Source organism: Zootoca vivipara, chromosome 10 (assembly GCF_965207765.1).
Source record: "Zootoca vivipara chromosome 10, rZooViv2.hap1.1, whole genome shotgun sequence".
In the NCBI taxonomy this organism is placed as follows: domain Eukaryota; kingdom Metazoa; phylum Chordata; class Lepidosauria; order Squamata; family Lacertidae; genus Zootoca; species Zootoca vivipara.
The window spans coordinates 46,311,379-46,338,647 of record NC_142593.1 but is presented as its reverse complement, the minus strand read 5'-3'; the positions used below and the strand labels follow the sequence as shown (position 1 = coordinate 46,338,647).

Here is a 27,269-nt window from a genome sequence, read left to right as displayed (position 1 = left end):
TGAATCTTTGTCAGCAGCATACAGTAGTCTATGATTGCTATAGAGAAGGTGTGCTAATATGGCATGAAGTAGTAAATGTATTACATACACTATACTTATGTGATCAAGTATATCTTTAAGGCCAGAAGGGAGAAAGACAGCACTAAACTGTACACACATCAGGAGTATGCAACAGTTCATTTAACTTCCCTTCCCTTCAGAGCCAATAATATTAGCCTCACATGGCTGCAAGTTAGGTAGTTGGACTGGGGCTGAGTGCTACCAAAATAGATGGTACTTTCCTGAAGAGTAAATAATCAAGATGAATCTGTGTTAGCAGTTACTGCCATGTGAACCTGTGCATGTGGAAACATGTATAACTGCCACTTCGTTAAAAAAGTGATTCTAAATTGAAGTCTTGATCTTTCGAAGCCCGAGTGCTGGCCAGATAAAACACCTATTTTCTTAGTAGTAGAAGTTATTAGATGTATCAAAGAGCAAATAGCTGATGGTACTATCATAATGTTGTGAATATTGACAGTTGACAATATCCTTGAAATAAATAAATCTGTATGCAATTAACCAAATAATAGAGGGCAGCATAAGGCCAAACTACACAAGTGTTAATATTCTGTGGTCATTTTTTGTTCTTTTGTTTTATTAACACTCAGATGCAGCCTTGAGTAGATAAAACTAGGAACAAAAGGATTAGGTCTTTTCCTTATTAACTCATTTTCTGCTCCAGTTCCACTCATGCCCTCCAAAATAGTTGCAAGGTGGGAAAAGATGCAAGGGTGGTACTCCAAATTGTTTTGGTAGTTAGGAATTTGAACTTTGAACCACCCATCCCAAAAGTGTTCTCTGCCAAATTCTTGTACACTTAATGGGCAGACACATTTTTTTTGTTTCTCAAGTTAAACTGATATACGGTAAGCATATAGAGCATGGCTCTGGAACCTGTGTCCCTTCAGATGTTGCTGAACTTCAATCTGACCATACTGGTTGGGGCAGATTGAGCTGGAATTCAACAGATTTGGAGGGCCACAGCTTTCCCATTCTTGATGTAGTAGAACAGGGGTCCCCTAACTATGGTCCGGGGGCCAGATGCGGCCCACGCGAGCCAATTGTGTGGCCCCCGGCGGCCCCCGCTCTTACTGGCGTGCCGCGGTGCGGTTGCCCATCTCCAGGTCGGCGCGGCACCAGAAATAGCTTGTGCGCATGTGCGGGCCATAGGGCAGGGGAACATGCTCCCATACGCACGCGCACAAGCTATTTCTGGCGCCGCGCCGACCCGGAAGTGCACCGAAAATGACGTCTGCACATGTGCAGAAGCCATTTCCGGCTCCGCGCCGCACCAGAAAAGGCAAGTGCGCACACGTATGGGAGCGCGTTCCCCCGCCCTCTGGCCCACCGAACGATCGGCGCCGGAGGAACCAGCCCAAAGCCGGGTAAGTTTGGGGACCCCTGTAGTAGAAGATGGCTTCATTCAAATTATACCTGTTGATATTACACAGTCACTATAATAAGGAGGGAGTCAGTTAGTTCGAGTGGTCCCCACTACATTTATGCTTCTTTCAGACTGAGTAAGCAGGTAGAATAAACCGGCAATCACCAAATGCTGTTACTAAAAAAGAACTCCTCCCCAGCCACACACCAGCTTGACAAATTGCCACTATTAGTGGCACCTGCCCTGTGGAACACCCTCCCATCAGAGGTCAGAGAGATAAACAACTACCTGACATTTAGAAAATACCTAAAGGCAGCCCTGTTGAGGGAAGTTTTTAATCTGTGATATTTGATGTATTTTAATGTTTGTTGGAAGCCGCCCAGAGTGGCCGGGGAAGCCCAGCCAGATGGGCGGGGTATAAATAAATTATTATTATTATTATTATTATTATTATTATTATTATTATTATTATTATTATTATTACAAACCACAAAAACAGTTGTTGATTGGGTGCTGTTTGGGGTGTTAAGTATCTGCCTCCAACAGTCACCTCCCTGTGCTAACTTACCTTGTTATCAGAGAAAGAGTGTGTGTTCATGTCAAGGTATGGCTTATACATGCACAAAGATGAGGTCGAGGTCATAGAATGACAGAGTTGGACTAGATGACCCTCAGGGTTCCCTTCCAACCCTGTCATTCTCGGCCCATTTGCAGGCCGAAAGGGAAGATTTAAACACGCGATCCCCGAGCACCTCCACTCACCAGCTGCTTGAGGTCCTCCTCGGAGAGCCCCGCGTACCGGTACCGCTGCTGCTCGAACTCGTAGCGGGTCGTCTTGGCCACCACCACCACCCGGGCCGGGCGGAACCCGCCGCCGACGCCTCCCGACCGCGAAGGGAGCTCCGAGGAAGCATCGGAGCTGAGGCAGCGCTGCGAGGTGGAAGGGGCAGACGGAGGCGGCGGAGACGGCGGCGGCGAAGACCCTCGCCCCGCCAGCGCTAACGGCTGAGAGGGGAGCCCGGACGCGGCAAAGGCGGCGGCGGCTGAAGCCACCGACGCGGCCAGGCGGGCTGCGCTGGGCGCTAAGGCGAGGTGGCTCTGCGGCGGCGGAGCTGGCGGCTGGTGCCTCCGGGAAGGCTTGAGCAAGGCGCGGAGAGCGGCGGAGGGACTGCCGCCGCTCAGGTAGCTCGGGAGGCAGGTCATAGCCCGGGCTCGCGGGGTTCCTCCTGGAGCCGCCGCGCGGCCGCCACAGCCGCTGACGAAGAAGCGAGGGAGGCGAAGCGACAGAGCAGCGACCTTCCCCCTCAGGTTTTGCGCCACAACGGCGCGCTGCACGCGCTAGGGAAAGTGGCGGGGGGGGGGGTGAGGAAAAGCAACACACAAGCACGCACGCACGCACGCACAGCCCCGCCCCCTTCTGCTCCGCGCGCTCCGCCTGACGCACGGACGCAGGCGACGTGGGCGCGACCCTTGCGGGAGGCAAGGGACACCGTGCGCAGGGGCCGCGAGCCCGCTCTCTCTCGCTCTCTCCCCTCCCCTTTTTTGCCACAGCCCGGCGGGTCCCATACGGGCTTTCGACGTCGACTCGCTTTCTGCGCCTGCGCAGGTTTCGCTCAATCCAGAAACCGCCCATTGGTTGACGCGACGTTATAGCCGAGCAAGGCACGAAACGGGCTCGAGCTCTTCCAGCCGCGCTTGGCCAATAGGAAATGCCCTTGCCCTGAGCGCGCGGGCGGCGGCGGAGGACGTTCCGCAGCTCGGAAAGGGATAAAGCGGGGGAGATTGAGAGAGGCGAAGGCGGCCGGTGGACGCCGTGAGCTGCGGTCCCGTCACAGTCCCGCGGCTCGATTCCACTTTCCTGCAGGTAGCTGCCGCCTTTATACACAGTATTGACCGTCCTTGGTCCATCCATCATCTAACTCAGTACAGTATTGCATGCACGGACTTGGCAGCAGCTCTGCAGAGGGCTTCAAACACGGAGAAGGGAGTCTGTTCACTGAAAGAAAGGGAGAGAGAACCATGTGTGTGGAAACAGTGGAACCATGAGTTACTTGCAGGAACAGTGTCCCAAACTCGTTCTGATTTTTTAAAAAGTCCCCTCGACATATATTTTCAGACACTATAAAAGTATACGTTTATCATAAGCAACAGCCAAGCACTCAATTTATTAGCACTGTACATTTCCTACCTAAGAGTTATTTTTACGATATAAAAATTGTGAGAGGTGCATGATGGAAATCTGCTTTGATCTTATAGGGAAAAAACAGTGTGGCTACAATCCAGAAAATGTGTTCGGTTTAATTATATATTCCATACTATAAACAAAGCACACATTCAACAGCCCTGCTGGTGATTTTTCATCTGGGCTGGATGAAAAGTGCCACTTCACAATCTGAAAGGCCAGATCAAATTGAAGCTGTAACTTGCCATAGTTACAGTGATAAAATGAAAATCTGCCAACATTCTGGAGCAAAGAGAAAAGTATGCCATAGGTCATTTGCTCATAATTCTTTTAAAAACTGCCTACCGAAGTTAAACAAAAATCAACCAAGCAAAGGTGGAGCTCAAAAAAGTGATCAGTTGGCTTAAAACCAAGGGGAGAAGATTGTTCAATTAACCTTCATTTTCTGTATCCCTGTGATCATCTATCTTAATGATTTTTTTTAAAAAAGGAATACTTTATTTCACATACTATTAAAACTGAAAGAAGAAGGAAATGGAATTACAGAAAGGAGGGAAAGAAAGTTTTAACCATTGGAATGCATAAGCAATGTGTTGCTCTTTTTCAAGAGCATCCTTAGAGCCAGCTGATGACCTGGTGGAGATGGGACAAGTACTGCTCAGTAGCAGGGCAGGTGACAGGTTTTATACTACTGGAGGCCTCCAATACAGCCATACTCTGCCAGAGGTGGGAATCAAGCAGGAGCATATTACTGGAACATCAAAGGAACATACGAAGCTGTCTTGTATTGTTATATATTGGGTTTATATCCCACATTCCGCAAGGAGCCCAGGGCAGCAAACAGATACACCATTTAAAAACGAAAACATTCTAAAACAGTTAAAGCACTCTTTAAAAAACCAATTGCAATTAAATACATCTAAAAGTAGTTACAGTTGAAAACTTTATTCCATCCAATGATCTTGGGGTTGCCAGGAAAAGTATTCTTCAGCCACTAACGGATGGCTGAAAGTTAATGCAGTAGTAGAGACAGGTGAACCTCACTAAGGAGGGTCTATTGGGGTAGGAAGTTTTTAAAGAATCGTAACTAAAATAGTGACTCGAACCTTTGGTCCACCTAGTTCAGTATTATCTACACCAGGGTTGGGAACCTTTTCAGCCTGAGGTGGTGTGAGAGTAAGACCCTACCCTCCCTTACCTTCACGGGTCACTTTGACAATTTAGGAAGTTCAGGGGGAACCACATACAATGTTTAAAATGATGTATTGCTCATACCCTAGGCCAGTGGTTCCCAACAGGTGGTCCGCGGACCCCCAGGGGTCCACAAGCTATGCCAGAGGGGTCCGCAAGATGCTATTAGAATAAAAAATATATTAAATATATTTCGTATGATAACAGATTTTTTGTTTTGGCCGCTTCCTGCATGAGCAGAGTCTAGCGCAAAACTAGAATTAGATAGAGGCAGTAGTTCTGCTGTATGCCATTAGGTGGCGCTTTACAAACACTACTGTTTTGCAAAGAGGCAGTGCGCGCATTCTACTAACGCTCACCTCCCCAAGATGCTTTGCGCATGTCGGCTTCATTTGTGCGCTACTGCGCAGGTACCCTGTCTTCTCCATTCCCCTCCCTCCTCCCTGGCGCGCGCTGCCTCTTTGCAAAACAGTAGTGTTTGTAAACAAAGCGTTGTTTTTCGCGGAAGCTACAGTTCGCATAGTTAAAAATGGACCGTTGGTTAAAAAGTGGTTCGTTAAAACGACAAAGGCCTACAGATGAAGAGGAAGAACTGTAAAAAATGTATAAATATAAAATATAAAAAGACTCTTAATTTGGCTCTCACTTTTTAATTTTAGGATTAGGAATTAATGCGGGTCCTTGTCACAATAGCGGCTCGATGAGGGGTCCTCGAGAAAATTTTGTTGGGAACCCCTGCCCTAGGCCAACCCCAACCTCTCTCACCACCAAAGGAACACAAGGGAACAACAGAGAACCTGCACAAACAACGCTGACAACCCCCCCCAAAAAAGTATATTAAGTAAAATAGAAACATGGTCACCTGACCCCCCATCTCCCCCCCATCTACTTCTATCCCCCTCTTTCCCCCCAATGTCTCAACAAATGAAACCAATCTGTAAAAATGTTACGAGAGACATTGCATATTCTGTAAATCAAGAAAATCTTTATTAAAAAAGGAGTAGATTAAAAGATCAATTTATCTGTCTTTCAAATAAAAAAATAATGATGTATTGCAGAAGATAGACATGCTATACTTTATTGAAAATAAAAGCCAAGGCTTAATTTTGTCACTGTTACTTTTATTGTTCTGTTTATTACATACAGTAATAATATCCAAAACACAATGGAATACTTCCCTAACTTCTTGTATATGAATAATAGTATATGATACCTTTTTAAAGACCTTCATAACAATGCAATAGTACTAAAGCAGCACTTTAAAAAAAAGTATAAGATGGTCAAGAATAAAAGCTGATCCCATTCATGTAGGGACCTTTCAGCATAGTATTTTAACTTTTCCCATATAGCTAAAGTGTGGGGGCAAGTAGTAAAATATTTGCATTCCTCCTCAACCAGTACAAGTAGATTATTCAGTGTTAACCTACACTGATTTATTAGTAGGCTTCAGTGAGAAAATAACATGTATTTGGAACTAGGAATGCATGGAGCCATTAAAGTCCAGTCTATCCCAGTTCTGCATGGGTACAAGGCCAATTCCATCTTCTTAAACCACCTTGTAAAGAAATCTGCTGAACTGCACTCATTATCTGATCCAAGTTACAGTCTGCTCAAAATGAATTACACGAGTTCAGCCAATTTCTGGAAGTAAGTGCAATTAAAATCTTTAAGGCCAACTTTAGGTTCAAGTGCATGTGTTTATTATTTAAATATTTTATTTCGGGACCAGAAATTTGTTAAGAGTCCTATTCCTGGACTCTGATTGGTAGCTTAACAAATCCTGAATTAGAATGAGAGTGCAGTGGAGACACAGTTCAGAGAGAGATTTGATGGACCATATCCTCAATATGACTGGTTACGAAATGAACAGACTGTTGTGCTTTGCAAACATGGTTTATGGCTTTGCGTTTTGATAGGAACTGTTCAAAAACTGTTCTGGACTTAATCTGCTTGTTATGGATGGCAGCTTAGACAGAAGGGGCATAATGGTATGATCTAGTTGGGCTTTGCTTTTGCTACATTTGATCATCCATATACACAGATTCTAAAACTGTGGACCACCTTTACAATTTGATAGTTGTGCTCTCCTTGTCAGTTTGGGGATGATCGGAGTAGAGTCCTTGTGGAAACTCAACAGCACTTAAGTCTTGCCAAAATTCTTTTGGGCCAAATATTTATTAAGCAATTTTTTTTGACTAAGCTAAAAAGTTTGTTTGAAAACACGTGTAACTTGATTGCCATTGTAGTTGCTGGCTGCAGGGTCTTCTCTCAACTATCCTACAGTAAGCGTGATTTGAAAAAGTAATGTTTGATGAAGAAAGTATTGCTCATGGTGTGCAGGAACATCTTTTCTGACAACCCACCCCCCCTTTCTAAATATTTAATTTGTTAGAGGTAGATGACCTATACGTACTACGTACATTATCAAGAAGAGCTCAACGAAATTAACTGATTGTGTCTATATAATATAGTGGAGTGAGCTGGTTGTGGCAGAGCTGGGTTATGAATTTGCTAGTTATTTTTGAGCAAATCACTCACTGTTAGATGTGTGGGTTGTGTTAGCACCTGATAAGGCTGGATAGGACTCAAGACCCATAGAGGGTTCAAGGGCTTTGCCCCTGTGCACCTAACATCAGGCTCTTCTGATTTCCCCCTAACAGTTGCATGAGCCACTTGTCCTTTTTATACAGGATGCCTAGAGCAAATTATCCAAGACGAGAGGCTAACAAGATGGATTAAGGACGACTAAAGTGTGAAGCAAACAATGCAGTCTTTCTGAGGTTGACACCCATTGTCTGGACCCATGCCACTTTCTTATTTTTAATAGGATTGCGTATAGTTGAACTATGGAACTTACTGCCACAAGATGTAGTGATTTTGCTGGAGAACGCAGGTGGGGACAGTGCTCTTCTGCTCCGGTCCTGTTTGTGGGTTTCTCATAGGCATCTGGTTGGCCACTGTGAGAACAGGATGCAGGAGTAGATGGACCACTGCCAAGAGTTCTTAAGTGATGGTCACCCAACTTGGATGGCTTTAAAAAATATTTATAAAATTTCATGGAAGATAGGGTTGTTGATGACTACTAGTTGTGAATCATGGCTGTGTACTACTTCCAGTACCACAGGCTATTTCTAAGGAGGTTTGCCCTGTTCCTATTTTGGGAAAGATCTATATATATATCAGTGGGTAGAATCACAGAATCATAGAATTGTAGAGTTGGAAGGCAACACATGGGTCATCTAATCTAACCCACTGTGATGCAGGAATCTTTTGCCCAATGTGGGGCTCAAACCCACGACCCTGAGATTAAGAGTCTCACACTCTACCAACTGAGCTATCCCAGTGAATACTGGGAAGCATGACTTGTCCGCATCTTACATTCCTATGAATAGTTGCCTCAATTCCTCATACAGCATGGATGATATTGGGGTTGCAATCCTAAACACAGTGGGATCTACTTCCAAATCAAGAGGAGAAGGGTTGCACTGCATGAAGCACTTTACATATGAAAGGTGTCCACAAACAGGAAATGCAGATGACTGAGAAAACCATGGCTCATTTAGAAACACACAAAGAGCACAGCCCTGAACATATTTCTTCCAAAAACACACAGCAACTTGTGGAATTATGGATACCAATATGAGCTTTGGAAATACTCTTTGGACTGTTGCATGTGCTAGGCTGACAGATACAGCCTTAGCAAACAAAAACTAGCTTTTAAGTGTTCATGTAGTTAATAATGAAGCTTTTACCTTTGGCAGCAGGATATCCCTCACATCAGGCAAAGTTTTCAAAAGCATTTTTGATGTGTTCCTTTGCATTGGAAAAATATTTAACTGTCTACACACTTAATGATGGCAAACAGGTGCGTTGGCAAACGTTTCTGTCTCATTTCTTGCTGGTTTTGAAAGCTTGAGGTATGATCTTCAGAAAATGGTATTTATGCAAAATCTGGCCTCTGTTCTGTGAGAAAAGGTTACAATGTCTGGGGCTTTTTAGCTGAGAAAAAAGGCAAATCAGGGGTGTGGGGCACGAGGTATAAAGTGTGTAAGGTTATGCATGGCATAGAGAAAACAAGACAGAAGATTTTCTCCCTCTCATGATATGAAAACTCAGAATCATCCAATGAAGCTGAATGGTGGGAGATTCAGGACAGAAGAGAGGAAATACTTCTTCATATCACACAGTTAAACTATGGAACTCACTACTGCAAGATGTGGTGATGGCAACCAGTTTAAATGGACTTACAAATAAGATGGATAAGGCTATAAAATGGCCACTAGTCATGATTGCTATATGCTATCTCCAGGATTGAAGGAAACGTGATTGGCATGGTTGGTATATAATGCTAAGCCATGGTTTGTTTTAACAAAACACAAGTTTACCATGCGTCAACCACAGGTGCTTTTCATATCCAGCCGCTGTTGTCTCCTGCCTTTATAGTTTGGTGAGCACCTGAGACAGTTAAACAAACCAGGGTTAACAAAGGGTGTTGTTCCCCTGTAACACAAGCCACTATTAAACCAAAGTTCACAAGCCAACAACAAGCCATAGATTCAGGTGTAAGACGTGGTTTGCACATAACACTAAGCCATATCTTAATAAACCATCAGTTTAGCCTTATGACTGAACTAGGGTGAACACCACTTGCCAGAGAATAACAACAGGAGTTTATTGCGCTTATATACTGCTTATGGGCTTTCCATAGGCATCTGATTGGCTGTTGTGGGAAACAAAATAGATAGGCTGGCTAGTCTTTGGCCTGATTCTGTATGGCTCTTCTTACATTTTTAATCCATGGCATGCAAGATATGTATACAGTGGAACCTCGGTTTATGAACACCTCGGTTTATGAATTTTCGGTTTATGAACACCGCGGACCCATCTGGAACGGATTAATTCATTTTCCATTACTTCCAATTGGAAAGTTCGCTTCAGTTTATGAACGCTTCAGTTTATGAACACACTTCCGGAACCAATTGTGTTCATAAACCGAGGTACCACTGTACCTTTTTATATGGTTACATATCTAAGGAAACAAAAATGGCAATTAAGTAAAACTGTTGCTGAATTGTTGCTGGCTAATTTGCAAGCTTGTAGCATAATCCAGTGCTCAGATTAGTTACTTTTATTTATACAAAATTATTTTAGAGATTTTTGGCCCATTCCAGAATAGGCTGCTACCCTCCATAGTTTTTGTATTATTATTTTTTAAAAAAGTTCCCAGAGCAGAAGTTTTGGTTACATGGGAGATCCCTATGGAATAGGAGGTTTGTTGTTGTACATACATTACTGGGTTGCTGGATGCATCCCGCCCCTGAGCCCCACATGCCCCAGATTTGTGCATATAACACAACCAATTGCAACCAACTACTTCTACATTCATATTCTATTTTTCTGGATCGGGAAAGTTCCCTAAAATAGCTTACCATGCTGAAAACTTCGCACAAATATCAGCTGCTGAATGCTATGCTGTGACTGCTAAGAAAAGTATTTATTATATAGCTGTAGTCATAATAGATTTTTGTGGACAGTCATTGTGTAGATAAATCTATGTGGAATTAACGCAGTCAGTAATTCATGGATAAATGATGGATTCCATCAATATGATGAAATAACTTCAATTAGGCTTCTCTTTTTCTTTTAAATTGTCTTTGAAGATCATTTGTTCAAAAAACAGAAGTCTTTTTTTATTTCAAAAATTCTTAAAGCGCTGGGGCCATTCTCTAATTCCTGTTTAAGAAAAAGGAAGGACGAGTGGAACCCATAAAGTGCTTGTTTCGTGTATCCTCTGTGTGCTAAGTCAACCCTGAAAAGTTTTTGCCCCTTAGTCATCCAAAAAGTGTGCAGAATTTCCTCACACGCTGAATTCATAAGAGCTCCTTGGGTATTTTTAAAATAAAAAAAACAGAAGTTTCTAGTTGTTGTTGTTTTTACTTTGATTGGAGAAAGCAAATTGTCACGAACAGACCACAGGCTGTCGGCGAATCCACTGAGAATGATCTGGAGAAGAATGGAAAGCGATTGGTTACTTCCATGGAATAAATAAAATCCAACATTCCTGAGACTACCACATCATCTGTATGTGCTAATATCACTTGGAGACTTCGAGAGCTTCTGCTTACGCAGTCCAAACAGCACCACTGATTCACAAGAGAGAAGGACATGTACACTTGGGGGTAATCTCAAGAAAACCACCAAAATATCTGCAAAGATTCTTTCTTTAAACCAAACCATCCCCACAGTGATTTGGAATGTGGCTTGGAATGTGCACAATCAGCTTTTTCCTGTGAGAACAGGTTCTTCCTGACTTCAGCCTTTGAGAGAAAATACTGTAGTTAATTTGTGCAGAACATGGTGATATCTATCTATAATCTGTCTGTCTGTCTGTCTGTCTGTCTGTCTGTCTGTCTGTCTGTCTGTCTCTATCTCTATTTATCGAGGCACTGACTCATAGTCAACCCTTTGGGAGCCACATGTTAAAGTGGGCATGACTGAAATGTAAAAAAGGCAATTGAAGATTGATGGTTTTCTTATTTATATTTTTTTAAAAAATGGACAAATGGCATCATCCCCAAAACTATGAAGACAACTTATTCATAGCTTGTGACATACATTTCTGACAATGAAATAAACATGCAAATAAACAGCTACAAAGTTCACTTCCTCAAGATGTAGTGATCTCTACAAACTTGGATGACTTTAAAAATGAGAAATATATTTAAAAATATATTTAAAAATTGTCTAGTAAGCACCTTAGAGACCAACTAAGTTTGTTCTTGGTATGAGCTTTTGTGTGCATGCACACTTCTTCAGACACACTGAAACAGAAGTCACCAGACCTTTATATATAGTCAAATATAAATTTAAAAATGGGTAAAAAAAATCCTTCAGTAGCACCTTAAAGAAGTGTGCATGCACACGAAAGCTCATGCCAAAATAAAAACTTAGTTGGTCTTTAAGGTGCTACTGAAGGATTTTTTTTATTTTGTTTCGACTCAGACCAACACGGCTACGTACCTGTAACTTTAAAAATGAGGTTAGATAAATCAAAGAAGGATAAGGCTATTATTGGCGACTAGCCAAAGGTAGCTGTGTACCACCTGCAGTGTTGTAAGCAATATACTCCTGAAAAATACCACTTCCTGGGAATCACAAATAATAATAATAATAATAATAATAATAATAATAATAATAATAATAATAATTTATTATTTATACCCCGCCCATCTGGCTGGGTTTCCCCAGCCACTCTGGGCGGCTTCCAACAGAAAATGAAATAAAACAATCTATTAAACATTAAAAGCCTCCCTAAAGAGGGCTGCCTTCAGATGTCTTCTAAAAATCTGGTAGCTGTTTTTCTCTTTGACATCTGATGGGAGGGCGTTCCACAGGGCGGGCGCCACTACTGAGAAGGCCCTCTGCCTGGTTCCCTGCAACTTGGCTTCTCGCAACGAGGGAACCGCCAGAAGGCCCTCGGTACTGGACCTCAGTGTCCGAGCAGAATGATGGGGGTGGAGACGCTCCTTCAGGTATACTGGACCGAGGCCATTTAGGACTTTAAAGGTCAGCACCAACACTTTGAACTGTGCTCGGAAACGTACTGGGAGCCAGTGTAGATCTTTCAAGACCGGTGTTATGTGGTCTCGGCGGCCGCTCCCAGTCACCAGTCTAGCTGCCGCATTCTGGATTAGTTGTAGTTTCTGGGTCACCTTCAGAGGTAGCCCCACGTAGAGTGCATTGCAGTAGTCCAAGCGGGAGATAACTAGAGCATGCACCACTCTGGCGAGACTGTCTGCAGGCAGGTAGGGTCTCAGCCTGCATACCAGATGGAGCTGATAGACAGCTGCCCTGGACACAGAATTGACATGTGCCTCCATGGACAGTTGTGAGTCCAGAATGACTCCCAGGCTGCGCACCTGGTCCTTCAGGGGCACAGTTACCCCATTCAGGGCCAGGGAGTCCTCCACACCTGCCCGCCTCCTGTCCCCCACAAACAGTACTTCTGTCTTGTCAGGATTCAACCTCAATCTGTTAGCTGCCATCCATCCTCCAACCGCCTCCAGGCACTCACACAGGACCTTCACTGCCTTCACTGGTTCTGATTTGAAAGACAGGTAGAGCTGGGTATCATCCGCATACTGATGAACATCCAGCCCAAACCCCCTGATGTTCTCTCCCAGCGGCTGCATGTAGATGTTAAAAAGCATGGGAGAGAGGACATTCCAGCGGGCCACCAGGGAATCGGCTGAAAGGCCATCAACATGGGATAAAGCATCCCCTACCACTCTCTGGAAACCATTTGGATCCATTAAGTCGCGGGGGGCGGACCATCCGAATCAGTCCCACCTCCCTGCAGAGGGGAAGGGTCGCGGAGAAGTCCAGTTGCACCAGGTAGTGATCTGACCATGGCACTTTTTAGTTTCGCTTTTCCTTAGTGTCAGATCACCAACATCCATAGAGGTAAACACCAGGTCCAAGGCATGTCCGCGGCCATGAGTTGGGCCAGACTTATTCAGGGACAGCCCCATAGAGGGCTTTCCACGAAGTCCTGAGCGGCCCCTTGTAAGGTCGTGTCGGCATGGATATTAAAATCCCCTAGGACAACCAAACTAGGTGTCTCCAGGAGAAGGTCTGCCACGACCTGAAGCAGCTCGGGCAGGGAATCCTTGGTGCAGCGAGGAGGTCGGTACACCAGAAGGAATCCTGTACTGCCCCTATTGCCCAACTTCCAGAACATGCACAAATGAAAAGAGTGCTATGCTATTGCACTCAGGGTTGGCTTGTGGATTTCCAATGGGCCTCTGGTTGGCCACTGTGATCACATGATGCTTGGCTAGACGGGACTTGTTTTGATTCATCGGGGTTCTTATGTTCTGGTGAAGGGAAGCTAATTTTGAAGGATGAGCTGATTAATCATTTTTAGCACAGCCTAAGGGACGAAAGCTGATAGAATCACATAGAGTATGTCTGTATCTAATAAGATGTTTCAACTGATGCCAACGTTTCGTGGAAGGGAAAGTTTCCAACCACACCATTCTCAGAGTAGATTCACTGAAATAAAATGCTAACTTGAGTCCATTGCTTCCAGTGGATCTACTCTGAGTATGAGTTAAAGGTAAAGGTAAAGGGACCGTCCCCTGGTCCAGTCACAGACGACTCTGGGGTTCTAGCACTCATCTCGCTTTACTGAGCCTGTGACAAACCTCAGTCATGATATTGGTCAAAATCAGGACATAAAGAAAAATGAAGTGCAAGTAGTCATTTATCTGCAGGGAACTTTCTTTTTTTTAAAAAAATGACATCAGCCTTACATGAAGTGTGGGGCTATTGCTTATGTTTTTCAAGAAGTGTTTCATAAACAAGTCATTGCTCTGATTATTTTTTCCTGTGGGAACCTAGCAATGGGGAAAAAAATATAGCTATGTTTTTCATTAGTCAACACAAAGAAGCTGTTATACACGACTATTTCCAGGTTAATGGAACTTTACTGCATATCACAGTGCAGCCCAGTTGAAGCTATCTATTTAATAAAGCCATTTAGTATTTATCTTTTTCTCTACTTTGCAACCTTTGCAGCCAAGTCGCCACCAGAAGAACACAACTCACTTCCACCATTAATTTTAAAGTGGCTTAAACCTCAATCCCATACATTTTTACTATGCACTATGTTTGACTGGCATCAGAAATTGGGCTGCCAACCAATCAAGAAAGAGGCCTGGCTGGGATTTTCCTAGTTGCCAGAAAAGAAAGGGGGTGGTGCCAGAAATGGCAGAACTCTGGCACAGTCCTGCCTGAAACAACAGGGGTTCATTCTCTGGCTCCACCATAGACCTGAGTCCCTGGGTGTCATCATCAGGGAAATTTAGGGAAGTTTTTAATGTGTGACATTTTAATGTATTTTTAATCTTTGTTGGAAGCCGCCCAGAGTGGCTGGGGAAACCCAGCCAGGTGGGTGGGGTACAAATAAATCATCATCATCATCATCATCAGAGCCCCCTAGGCACCAGATTTTTTTTTAATCTCAAGAGTTATCAGCTGCAGCCACCGGGTTTCATGCTCACACATCTGCTGCTATTCTCACAGGATAACTTTGTTTTCAATTGTATCAATGGTCTATTATGATTTATGTTACAGTTGCATTTTTACTTTATTTTTTCTGGTCTTTTATTAAAAAATAAGGGTAATACAACAAAACACGCAATTATTATTCACTTGGCATAAAAGATTCCTGCATTGCAGGGGGCTGGACTAGATGACCCTTGTGGTCCCTTTCAGCACTACGGCTCGATAATTCTATTATTGTAGTAACAGAACTCAGTTCTCTGTATGCTGTCCCTTAGATAGCCAAAACAGGACCATCCACAAACAAGAGGGAGATTTCAGAAAATTCAAGGGAAACCAAAGTTTCATAGAGGTACAAAATGTTTAGAAAAAAACCCTGGGGTGCAACAGCCAAACAACCCAATAATGGTTGAGCATGCTGAATGGGTATGGAATGCAGACTGTTTGGCCAGGAGGAGGGGGAGAAAAAGAGAAAAACAGGAGTATCCTGAACAGGACAAATTCACACTGCAACATTTTGTTGCAGATCTCCCTTGTGTATAACCTACAGATATATAACATAAAACAAGATCTGGATATAATCAAGGACAATAATAGTGTATCTTTCTTAATGGAGCAATGAGCAGGAGTGTAGGCAGCTCTGAGTAGACTGTTGGGGCTTGTAAGCAGGCAAACTTTCCAAACTGGAACAAAGGAACTCTTGAGAACAAAGCAAAGTGGAATTCTGAGAGCTCCAAGCATGTTGAGCATTCTCGCCTGCCAGTTTTTCAAAGACTTAATTCATCTCTTACCCCCCCCCTCTCTTTGTATGACTTTTAGATCAGTAGTGGATGTTTGTGCACTTTTAGGTGGTGCCCAAAGCACTTTAATAAAGAAAAAAAGAGCAAGAGTTTTCTTTGAAGTTTCCTGCCACAAGCTGAAGAGGAAGAGTGTTTTTTTCTGTTTAATTTTAAAATGAACAAATACACACCACAACGTAACTGGCTGTGTTTGACTATATAAATTATTTCCTGTTCTAAATGTTGGCCCTTTATTGCTTCTACTCAGATAATGTGAAAAGAGTTGTGTGAGTTATGTTTATATGATGTATAAAGAATTTATATAGTCAAACACAGCCAGTTACATTTTGGGTATATTTGTTAGTTGAATTTACGTAACTATTGGTTTGATAGTGTTGTGTAATTTAAAAATGAAACAGCTTGCCTTGTCAGCAGCACAAGTTTTAATTTGGAAGGATTTCAATTATCATCTCATGTGGTGCTTCTTTTAGCTATAAACCAAAAGAAAATGTGGTGGTCCACAAATGTAGAAAATAGCCCTTATTGCCCTAATGTTTCCACTCGGGTGTACAATTATGAGACATCAATATGAGAAGCATCCTCAGAACTCATTCACTGGCTTACTCCTCAATGTGATACATGCTTTCACTTGCAAACAATGCCATTCTTCTGTCTACAATAAAAAAAACAATAAAAATGGCTTCTATCAGAAGCCAGGGCGGGAATATTTAGTCTCCCAGGATATTCTGCTGCTAGCCAGCAGGTCACATTATCTAGCAAAGGAACTTCAAAGGGACACTCCTGCATGCAATTGCTGAACTAGAATTTATGAATACATTTGATTCTATTTGTTCAGGACCCAAGCCAGACAATGGTTGGCTTTCCCACTACAGCTGTTAAGAAAGAATAGCAAAGGTAGGATGATTACTGTTGTGTATGCTCACTGTGTACATACTGTAATTATTTTGTTTCTTACATGCTCATTTCCCCATACACAGGTATGGGTTTCTCTGCCCCCCCTGCCCCCACAATTTTATCATCAAATTAATTTTAGGATGTTGGTTAGTCTGAGCAACAGCGACTAGCCCAGCACCACCCAATAAATTTCATGGATGTGTGGGGATTTGAATCTGGGTTGCCCCAATCCTAATACAATATTGTATCCACTGTTGCACACTTGCTTTCTATTTAGCATTTTGGCTTCATTATACAAGACCTCTCCTCTTTGCAGAGGGGAGGGGTTGTGAGCGGGAGCCATTTCCCACGCTAGCAGGGGGGCGTATTCGGCCCCCTGCGTTAGCCTATCCCCTCTGCCGCACCAAGCCTCTCAGCTGGCCAACAGGGCCAACTGGTGGGTGGGGTCTGGCTCTATTTAAGCAGCCATGGCAGCGTTCGAGCCACATTCAACTTCTGCGCCACATCGGATCTCCCGCCCACCCTCCCTTTAGGCCTGTTCTATGCTTTTGACCTTGCTATGGACTTCGGTTGGTTGCCTTGGTTGCCCAAGGGGCCTGGTAGGTGTTTTTTTTTAATCCATTTTGCTAATTGGCATCAGCCTCTTGGTTTTTTCACCTACCTCGTAGCAAATTGTCACAACTTTATGGTATTGGCGGTTAGGCATTGGAATATGTATATGTCTTGTGTGTCAGAGGACAGGTTGTGGCCATCATCTAACCCCTCCTCTTTTGGGTATCCCGTTAAAGGGATCTGGCAGTCGTGGATCCTGTCCGATGCCCTACTGGTGGCTAGGGCCATGGCACGACCCACGGTGACACCAGGGGAAGCTTCCAGTTGTATTTGCATCAACAAGCTCCTCCCACTGGTTGTTAACCCTAAATGACTCCCCGCTGAGCAGGGTGGAATCATGCTTGCTTGTGTTATCCAGTGCCTAAGCCAATACCACTCACATGCTGTAACCAATAAAGTTGTGGCCTTATTTCGCCCATTCATTTGTCACTGTGTCTTATTTTACTCCACGCGGGTGGCGGGTCCTCGAATCACAAAAGCTTATTTCCCAAGATATCTGATTAGCTTTTTAGGTGTCTCAGCACCCTTACCATTTTTGAGACAACAGGATAACACACCTGCCTCTCTGGAAGTTGGACAAAAAATTCCAAACAACTTATCAATTTTGGCTACTATAGCATGTGCCTGAATAAAGGCTGGGAAAATACAGAGCTGTCTTCCAAAGGCATTACAGGCATGTAGTTGCTGGGTAAACAGCATGGAAGAGCTTCTGAGAAGTGAAGAAAGCTCAAGCAGTACTCACCCATTTCTTCCAGTATATCGTATACCTGAAGGCGCATCTCCACCCCCATCGTTCTGCCCGGACACTGAGGTCCAGCTCCGGGGGCCTTCTGGTGGTTCCCTCCCTCACTGTGAGAAGTGAGGTTATAGGGAACCAGGCAGAGGGCCTTCTCGGTGGTGGCGCCCGCCCTGTGGAAAACAACTACCAGACTTTTAGAAGACATCTGCAGGCAGGCCTGTTTAGGGAAGTTTTTAATGTTTGAAGTTTTATTCTGTTTTTAGTGTTCTGTTGGGGGCCGCCCAGAGTGGCTGGGGAAACCCAGGCAGATAGGCGGGGTATAAATAATAAAATTATTATTATTATTATTATTATTATTATTATTATTATTATTATTAAGCCCCTTTTCAAACTGCAAAAAGAACATCATACATTAAATCAGAGCCATGTAAATTTGCCCTGATACAGTATGTGTGGAGTTGCAAGAGTGACACTCAATGACTCCACTGCCCTCTTTCTATCTACAGAGGGTTTTTATTTTTAAAAAAATATCTAATGAATAGAGTCAGAATCACCAAATGAGCCTTTTTATTCTGGCATGGAGATGCATTAATGGGAAAAACTACACCCACTGATTTCTACCTGCCATGCATCTACTGAAAACACAAAACATAACAAAAGCTGACAACTTTAGAGCAGCAGGAAACATTTTGCAAATGGTGTTTGGAGTGAAATCTCAGCAAAAGTTGGGCTGCGTACCTTGATGGTATTACAACAGGATCAGCTGGAATGAAAGATAAGCAGACTGAGGTGGACATAGTCAGGATAAATAAAATAAAGCAGGGACCGTCAGAGGACCTGCCAAGGTTGCTTGATAACAGATGGGGCCTGGGTTGTCAGCAATCTCTGGGACCTGGATGGAAGAGGAATTTGGACTCACTGGCTGCAGGGAATTGTAAGGGTTTATAGAACTTCACTCATTTTTCTCATGCACCACACACACAATCTCTCTCTCACACACACACACCTCACTAGGAAGTCCATCACAAATGAAAAGAATATGTACCACAGTTTGGATGTCCCTCAAGGACTGTGGCCTCAGTTATCACTGGCCACTGACCCTTAGCTGTTTTTCCCAAATCTGTGTCAGAGGCCTTCACTTGTCAACATGATTGTTTAACTTGCAAGTCGGCACATAGATTGGAGAGTACCTTCAACTCGCAAACAAATTCCAGCCTTTTATTATCTCCCTGTGGGAAGTCACACAGACTAGTTGCAGGAGAGAGGTTCTGCATGAATGCTGACTGAAGCGACTGCTATTTGGTGGGCAGAGTGAGCTGTACTGTATTCACGTTGAAAAAAACTAGGTTTTATCTTAGGAATGTAGGGAGTTGTTGTGTGCCGAGTCAAATAATGGACCAGTATGGCTCGGTATTATCCACACTGCCTGGGAAGAAGCTCCCCAGAGCTTCAGGCAATGAGTCTTTCTTAGTTCTGCATGGATATGTGAGGGATTGGACCTGGGACCTTCTGCATGCAACACAGATGCCCTACCACTGAGTTATGTGCCCTCATGGGAATGCTTGCAAAAATGTGTATAACAGTCAAATCTGCATACAAAAGTGTCTTTGTTAGGAGAAATTGACACTGAAATGTTGAAGAATTTCCAAGAGGAGTTAAAAATTGCAAATTGCTGCAGAAATGTGAAGAAGTGAATTTAAGAGTGGAAAAATTAGAAAGAGAGAGAACATAGATGGACAGATCCTTCCATCCGTACTTCTCCATGAAAGGACCTGCAGACATGGTGATTTGTTTCCCTTTCAGGAACCAATAGGAGCGAGAACCAGAGGCAGGGTTGAAAGGAGTCACCCACAGATAGTCTATCCAAGCAGGAAGCAGGAAGTGATGACGGAAAAGTTCAGGGTAGAGGCAGATCAGAAAGGCAGGCTATGAATTCAACTAAAAAGAGAGCTTAAGGTCAAGGACAGGTGGAATGTTCACTCAAGGAAAGGAAATGGCAGATGGTTGGAAACTTTCAACAGTGGCCTATGCAAGGAAGCTACAGGTAGGAGCCAGCCAGGCAGAGACATGAAGAACAATATGCCCTCTGGTGGCAAAGGTCCACAATTTCTAGTGACTTCTCTAAGGAAAAGAGAACCAATATTGAAGCTAGGATTCCATCACATACCAGCAAATTCAGGTTGCACAATTAAAACGGATTTGAGCCCATGTGCAACACAACTGCTTCCTCCTCCAAAACCAGATTTTTCACAGTAATTATATTGATGGGGAAACACACCAGAAAATATGGGACAACATTTCCTTCAGTATAACCACAAACAAGAATGAATGATCAATAAGTAGTCAACCCTTTTTAATTTTTACTTTGAAAAGCAGTTGCTTCAGAATATCTCTCACTCACCCTATTTTTTTCAGAAGCAAGAAACTTTCAGGAGTGAGGTAGCTGCTGTTTACATTCCTTATTTTGATTGGCAGCAAAATCCTATGGTGACCATGTTTGCTCAGAAGTAAATCTTGCTATGGTAATGGGATTTAACCCCTTGTAAGGAGTGAAGCAGGATGTGGGTGGCACTGTGGGTTAAACCACTGAGCCTAGGGCTTGCCAATCAGAAGGTCGGTGATTTGAATCCCCGCAACAGGGTGAGCTCCCGTTGTTCGGTCCCAGCTGCCAACCTAGCAGTTTGAAAGCACGTCAAAGTGCAAGTAGATAAATAGGTACCATTACAGCGTGAAGGTAAACGGCGTTTCCGTGTGCTGCTCTGGTTTGCCAGAAGCGGCTTTGTCATGCTGGCCACATGACCTGGAAGCTGTACGCCGGCTCCCTCGGCCAATAACACGAGATGAGCACCGCAACCCCAGAGTCGGTCATGGCTGGACCTAATGGTCAGGGGTCTCTTTACCTTTACCTTTAAGGAGTGAAGCATATGATTTTAAATTAATATGACTCATTTTACCTTGTATTGATCTTCCCACACCACTCCCAGAGGGTGATTTAATATTCATTCCCCATTTTTCGAGTAAAATATTACTCAAAATAGCTTCTGATCCAAAACAAAAATACAATATAGCACAACGACACAAAATACTGGATGCATTCATCATTTTCTGTTTTCACAAAGTGGTGATGAAGGCAGTGCAATCTGTTGTACTACCTCATTATGCCTCTATTATTTTTTTAAAGGAAATATTGGGGTATGTATAACCCCCTTCTCCTACGGCAATGCACATCCCACCAAGTAGTGGGGCTGGGAAAGGACCATGAACAACAGCAGATCTACTTCTCATTTTGCAGGAAAGCCAACCCCCCCCATTTTTTTAAAATGTAGATGGCTTTGGACAATGGTTATGAAAAATGCAGCCTTTGTCTGGTCCTGCAGAGAGCTTTGCTCACCTGATTTGTTGTTGCTCACTTGAGTTATTTTTTCATTCTCGTCCTCATCACTGTCATAATTCAGTGCCTGAATATCTGGCTCTTGCTCCACGTGGTTTACATCACATTCCTGATCAGCAAAGCTCCTCATTGCAACAAGGCGATGGTGGATTGCTGCGTATAGAGAAGCTGCATCCTTTGAGCTTGCCTGTGTAACATACAAGACAAACAGGTCCATTGGGTACTGTTTTCCAGTTGACCAATGAAAAATTGAGCACACCAAAGAGATCTCAAAGTTACTGAAAAGAACTGGAGTGCCAGGTGTCCCTTCCAACTGTGCAATTCTGTGATTCCATATTATTGATGCACTGTCTTTCAAATGTTTGGTGTGGTTTTACATAGTAGAATTGTCAGGAGTCGGAGTCAGGAGTCAGCAATAAAAATAACTGGTGTCAATTAAGTTAACTCTTTATTCAAAGAAACCAAAACATTTCAGGCCTAGTGATCACAGCAACTCTTCCCAGTAGGACTTGCCCCAATGCAGCAGTTGTGAGGACTGAAGGTCCTGCCTTCCCACTGCTCTCTAAAGCTCCCTAAGGTTCCTTCCCTAGCAGCGTCTTGCCTCTCATTGCTTCACCCTCTTCATTTCTCTGCATGTTCTGGGAGACCAGGGAGGGAGAGGAGCTGATCACATCAGGAGGGGAAGACTCCCTAGATTCTTCAGCAGCATGCCTCACTTCTGTCACCTCTCCTGCCTCCTCTCCTGCCTCTGAGTCTGGGCTGCTCTCTGCCACAGCCTCTTCCTGCTCACTGAACCTTGCGACCTCTTCAGCTTCCAACATCTCATCCTCCCTCTAGTCTGCTCCCTCTTCTCCCTCTGACCACTCATCATCATCCCACCACCAATCCCCTGGCTCTGAACCTTTCTTCCCCTGGGGGTTCCTTTGGGGGTCCCCCAGCTGGTGCCTCCCACCACCCCTCTGCAACCAGCCAATCCATGGCAAAAATGGGGCAACAGTTCAAACATCCTAGAACAATGATGGGCAACCTTTTGCGCTTGGTGTGTCAAAATTCGCCAAAAAACCAAGCATAACTTGGGTGGTGTGTCACTTCGAGAAAAAAAAACCATAATTTTGCGATATTTATAGTTTAAATAACAAAAATGTATAATTGTGATATATAACTGTATTTAATAAACAAAAAACTAATTATTTAACCTAACCAAACCAAAAGCCCCTGCCCAGAGTTGTTGAGCTTTTTTGGGGGAGCTGCTGACCAAAGTTTGGGAGGTTTTTTGGGGGTGCAAAAGTTGCTTTGCTTTTTTGGGGGGGGATGCCCCAAAGCTGCTGCGCTTTTTTGTGGGGGGGGGGAAGAGAACAGAAATAAATGATGAATAATACTTTCGCTGGAACTAACACGTAGCACCAACATAGTCTGCCAAAGTGCCAAAAAAACCAGCACAGAACGGGTTAAAAAACAAACGCTGTTACACCCAATCATAGTCTGCCAAAGCGCCAGAAAAAACAGCACAGAAAGGGTTTAAAAACCAATCTCTGGCTACCAGCAACAACAACAACAAAAAAAGGATCCGGGTTTTAACAGCAGAGACAAGCTTTAGCGGAGACAAGCTGTAGGAGGAGCGGGAGAACAAATGGGGGAAAAACAACAACAACAATAGCGCGAATGGGCCAATGGGGTGCGTGCCAGCAGTGAGGGCTCTGTGTGTCACGTCTGACACGCGTGTCATAGGTTTTCCATCATTGTCCTAGAAAGTCTTATGTAAGTTTTCACTAAGACTCTTCTGGAATACAATAAAACAAGGTTTAGGCATGGATGGGGGAACATGTAGTCCTCCAGATATCGCCCTCCAGATAAGAGGACAATGCCTATTATCTTCTTGACCATTGGCCCTGCTGACTGGAGCTGATCATAGTTACACCCCAACATCTGGAGGGTCAGCTGTTCTGCATCCCTGTTGTAGGGGGGCAGCAACAGGCAGTGCTAGGGAATCTGCACCTTGGATACACGTTATGTATCCAAAAAGCTATGAAACTACAGACAATAAATATGCAAACAGAAGTGTGAAGCAAATAAAATTTTTAAGCTAAGCAAACAGAAAGGTCTCAGCTGAGGGGGTAGCAAAACAATCTGACCAGGGACCGTGGCAGAGGAAGGGGAGTGTGTGTGTGTGTGTGTGTGTGTGTGTGTGTGTGTGTGACAAAATGACAAAAATATGATGTTGTTGGGTTTTTTTATTGGGCTCACGAAACTTTTTAGTTCAGTCAACAAACGTAACGAAATGTTGCTGGCACTGGGAGCCACACTGCGGGGGCCAGCACTTACTGCGGGGCCTGTGGCGTGCCCGAGCCACACACCTCTCCCTCAGCTGTCATACAGCTGAGGGGGAGGTGGCGGAGAGGCTCCACACAGTGTGCCCCACCCCCATGGGCAGCTGGCCCCGCCCCTGGCTTCAGGACGCGAGCACTGCACCAGGCCCCCGAGCGGCTAGCTACACAGCTGGCCAGGGAACAGTGAAGCAGAGTAGCAAATCAACCACTGCACCCCAAACCCTGCTGCCTGTTCTGGCCAGGGCAGAAGGTGGAGGCGGGGAGGTTCAGGAATTTTTGCTGCATCCAGCTCCTGGTTGGCTATACCTGTATTAGAAACACCTTGACACAACCGTCCTCCAAATCTGTAGCCGTGATGCACAGACTCTTCCGGTTTGCTCTTTCTATGACCATCTGAGTCCAGAGTTTGGTGTTAAGAATGAGCCTCATGCTCCCTTGATTTCGCATGACTATAAACAGGAGAAAATGAACATTAGAAAGAAAGGCAGATAATATTTAAATCCCCTTTTCTTAATGGGGGAGATTTCTCTAGTAGCACTACAAAACTCAAGTTACTCAACTTCTGAAACTTAAGAACATAAGACGAGTCTGCTGGATCAGGCCAATGGCTCAACAAGTACAGCATCCTGCTACCCTGGCTTTTAAAACCATGAAAAGTTTGGGACTTCTGGTCTGCCACGCTGGTGGAGAGGCGCAGAAACCTCGAGCTCCGAGGTTTCTGGCATCGCGGAGGGGGGGAATTCCGCGGGGGCCACGCGGATCCCCATAAGAACCCCGGGTAGAGCATCCCGGGGGCGAAATAGCCCGGCAGAGCTCCAAAGGTGACTCCTCCGCTGCCCGGGAAGCTCATTAGAGCCCCCGAGAGCTAGCGGAGTGGCAGTCGCGGGAGCCATTTTGGGTGCTGTCATTACCTCCATGAAGCGAAGCTCTGTGCCTTCAGCCTGCAAGCGGTAGATTCTTCCTGCAAAAAGACTAGACCTGGACCAAGTAAGTCAAAATTCTACGATTTGGACTAAGAATTTGGCGCTGGGAGGAGGCTTAAAAGGGAAGTCAGCCCTCCCAATTGAGTAATGGAGGATGCAGTAAAGCTATGGAAAGCTCAGAAATTTACTCTTAAGAAAACTTTTTCCTGATGCAGAGTAAGGGAAAAAGATAAAGTGCACTTAAATCTCTGCAAAAGACTGTGATTTGACAAGGGGAACCCCCCCTGTGAACTTGGAGTCAGGTCAAAGGAAGGATCGGCTAGCCGCCTCTGTGACGTCACAATGTGTCTGTCTGTGGGCCTGAGACTGAGAGCTGTAGATAAATAAAAGAGGAACTTTTAAAAGCAAACCTCAAGGCTGCTCAGTGCTGAATTTGAGTTTGACTGTTAAGAGAAAAATGTAAAGAAATAGAGGTTGGATCCAGTTCAGACGGGATTTTATTCTTTTTGCACTTGGAAAATACAAAACAAGGACAATAATAACACCACTTTCTGCCTGCCACAATCATGGAAGCGGAGAGCACTAACAGGTTGGAAGAGAAGGTTCTGGATTGTGAGGAGAAGGACTCACAGTGGCACTTGACCCTGAAAACAATTTTGGAAATGACAGAGCAGATTCGTAACCCTAAAGTTGTTCTAACATGCATGGATGACAGGATTGATGAATCCACTGAACTGAATTTTGAAACCGACGATATATTTGAACTTAGAGAGGAAGAAAAGGGAGAAGAGGAAAGACCAGAAGAAGACGCATGCTGTGATGTGACTTTTGGGAAAACTTTGGAAATGGTAGAGGAGAACCATAATTTTGAAGGAAATGCAACAATTACAGAAGAACAGATTGCTGAACCAACAGAATGGATTTTTGAGACAGATGAGGATGAAGAAGAAACCACTGTTCCACTGGTGGGAGAGGTGGAACAGGGAAGGGATGAAGAAGAAATCACTGTTTCACCGGTGGGAGAGGTGAAACGGGGAAGGGTGGTGATTCAAAAGCCCCCCAAAAAGGTGAAAAACAAAAAGGTTGTTACCCCAGTGAGAGAGGGGGAGAAGGAAGTAGGAGGGGGGCAGAAAGAGAATGAGATTGAAAATAAAATGTTGGGAATACAACAGGGGGGGAAAGGGTTCAGCAAAATTTAGATTGGGACAGAGCAGGAGTGGGGTGAGGGGGAATTGTGCTAATTTTTATTGGTTGGTAAAACAGGGTTTGAACTCGGAAAGTATCAAGGAGCTGGCTGAAATCTCTGGAGACACCGATTCCAAGGAAAGGGGGTAGATTTAGTTTTGAGAGTGGGAATAAAAAGGGGGTAAAATATTTTGAAGATTACTTTGAATATTTTTGGGTAAAAGGGTAGAGAATATTGGGTAATTAAGGTAAAGAGAATAATGAAGGGTTTGTGGTTAAAAAGAAGTCATAATCTAGAAGGAAGAATGTAATCTTAGAGTTGGAAACTGCAATAATTAGTGAATTATAAAGAACTCAAGGAAGGGGAATGAGGAAGTCCGAAATGTTTAGATCTGAAATTGAAAAATATAATTATGTATTTTTATTATTTTTATGGATCTTTTCTTTCCAATTTTTCTTCACTTTTTTATATAAATTGATTAAGAACTATTTATAAATAAGAGAGCTAAGATGTATTTTTATGATGTTTAGTTAAGATCCTGGAAATGTTATGAGCTAATCATAAAAGAATGGAAAGGAAGACAAGTGAAGAACAATGAAGAAACAAGACGTGATGATATTGTTCTATATCTCTCTATTTTTTTCCTTAAAGCTTTTGTCTTTTCATTTTTTTAAAAAAAAATTCTTTTCTTTTTTATTCTTTTTCTCTCTTTTTATGTAAAATCCAATAAAAATTATTTTTTTAAAAAATAAAGTAAACGTTACGGAAGCAGAAAATAAATAAATAAATAAATAAATAAATAAAAACATGAGAAGTTTGGAATTCCCCACCCCACCCCCACCCCACCTGATATCTGGGAATGCATTGTAGTAGAACAAATAAACTCAGTTAGCCACTATTCCTAAATCATCTAATTCAGTGGTCCTCAACCTTGGGCCTCCAGATGTTTTTGGCCTACAACTCCCATGATCCCTAGCTAGCTGGACCAGTGGTCAGGGATGATGGGAATTGTAGTCTCAAAACATCTGGAGGCCCAAGGTTGAGGACCACTGATCTAATTCAACTAGTCCCCATTTGTGACAAACACTCTCATTTCTTGAGAACGTTTAATGTTTTGAATATCTCTATAGCCTGTCTGAATACATGATGGTGTACTGTAAACTAAACTTTATGTATGTCTGCAAATGACTCTCTCTAAAAGAGGAATTCATCACAAAAATGATGAATGTGTTCCTATCTGCACAATACATTCATTTAATTTTTTTTTAAAAAAACCTACCCTTTATAAATGTTTTTAGACATTTTTATTGCAGTTTTAATAATCTTACAAAAATTTCCAAAATGTTCCAAAATATAATAAACAGAATGTTCGACAATATAATATACAGCCATCGATAAATGAAAATCAAAAGAAATCTGCCACTTTATAACAACCTGACACTTTCCCCCCTCCCTTTCCCTCATCCCCTTCTTAACCTCCCCCCTCCCTCTCCTAACTTCCCTCACCCATGTACGATCTCCTTTAATGTTATG

The 27,269-nt window shown here is 43.5% G+C and overlaps 2 protein-coding genes across 6 annotated transcripts in view; both read right to left on the bottom strand.

Moving 5' to 3' along the window:
• The window catches only part of NADK2 (NAD kinase 2, mitochondrial), a 30,376-nt gene extending 26,230 nt beyond the window's left edge, over positions 1-4,146 (bottom strand). For 2 of the 3 annotated variants that reach the window (XM_035100504.3, XM_035100505.3), the window contains exon 1: positions 2,189-4,146. In XM_035100504.3, the coding sequence (XP_034956395.1) occupies positions 2,189-2,629 (441 nt within the window). In that variant the 5' untranslated portion in view covers positions 2,630-4,146. The remainder of the gene's footprint in view (positions 1-2,188) is intronic. The other variant, XM_088652973.1, reaches the window with a different exon arrangement.
• A 6,123-nt stretch (positions 4,147-10,269) lies between these two features.
• Positions 10,270-27,269, bottom strand: part of RANBP3L (RAN binding protein 3 like) — a 41,962-nt gene continuing 24,962 nt past the window's right edge. For 2 of the 3 annotated variants that reach the window (XM_035100513.3, XM_035100512.3), the window contains exons 13-15: positions 23,934-24,076; positions 21,301-21,487; positions 10,270-10,802 (exon numbers count right to left, since the gene is read on the bottom strand). In XM_035100513.3, the coding sequence (XP_034956404.1) occupies positions 10,759-10,802; positions 21,301-21,487; positions 23,934-24,076 (374 nt within the window). In that variant the 3' untranslated portion in view covers positions 10,270-10,758. Of the gene's footprint in view, positions 10,803-18,647; positions 18,802-21,300; positions 21,488-23,933; positions 24,077-27,269 lie in introns of all 3 variants that reach the window. The other variant, XR_015946134.1, reaches the window with a different exon arrangement.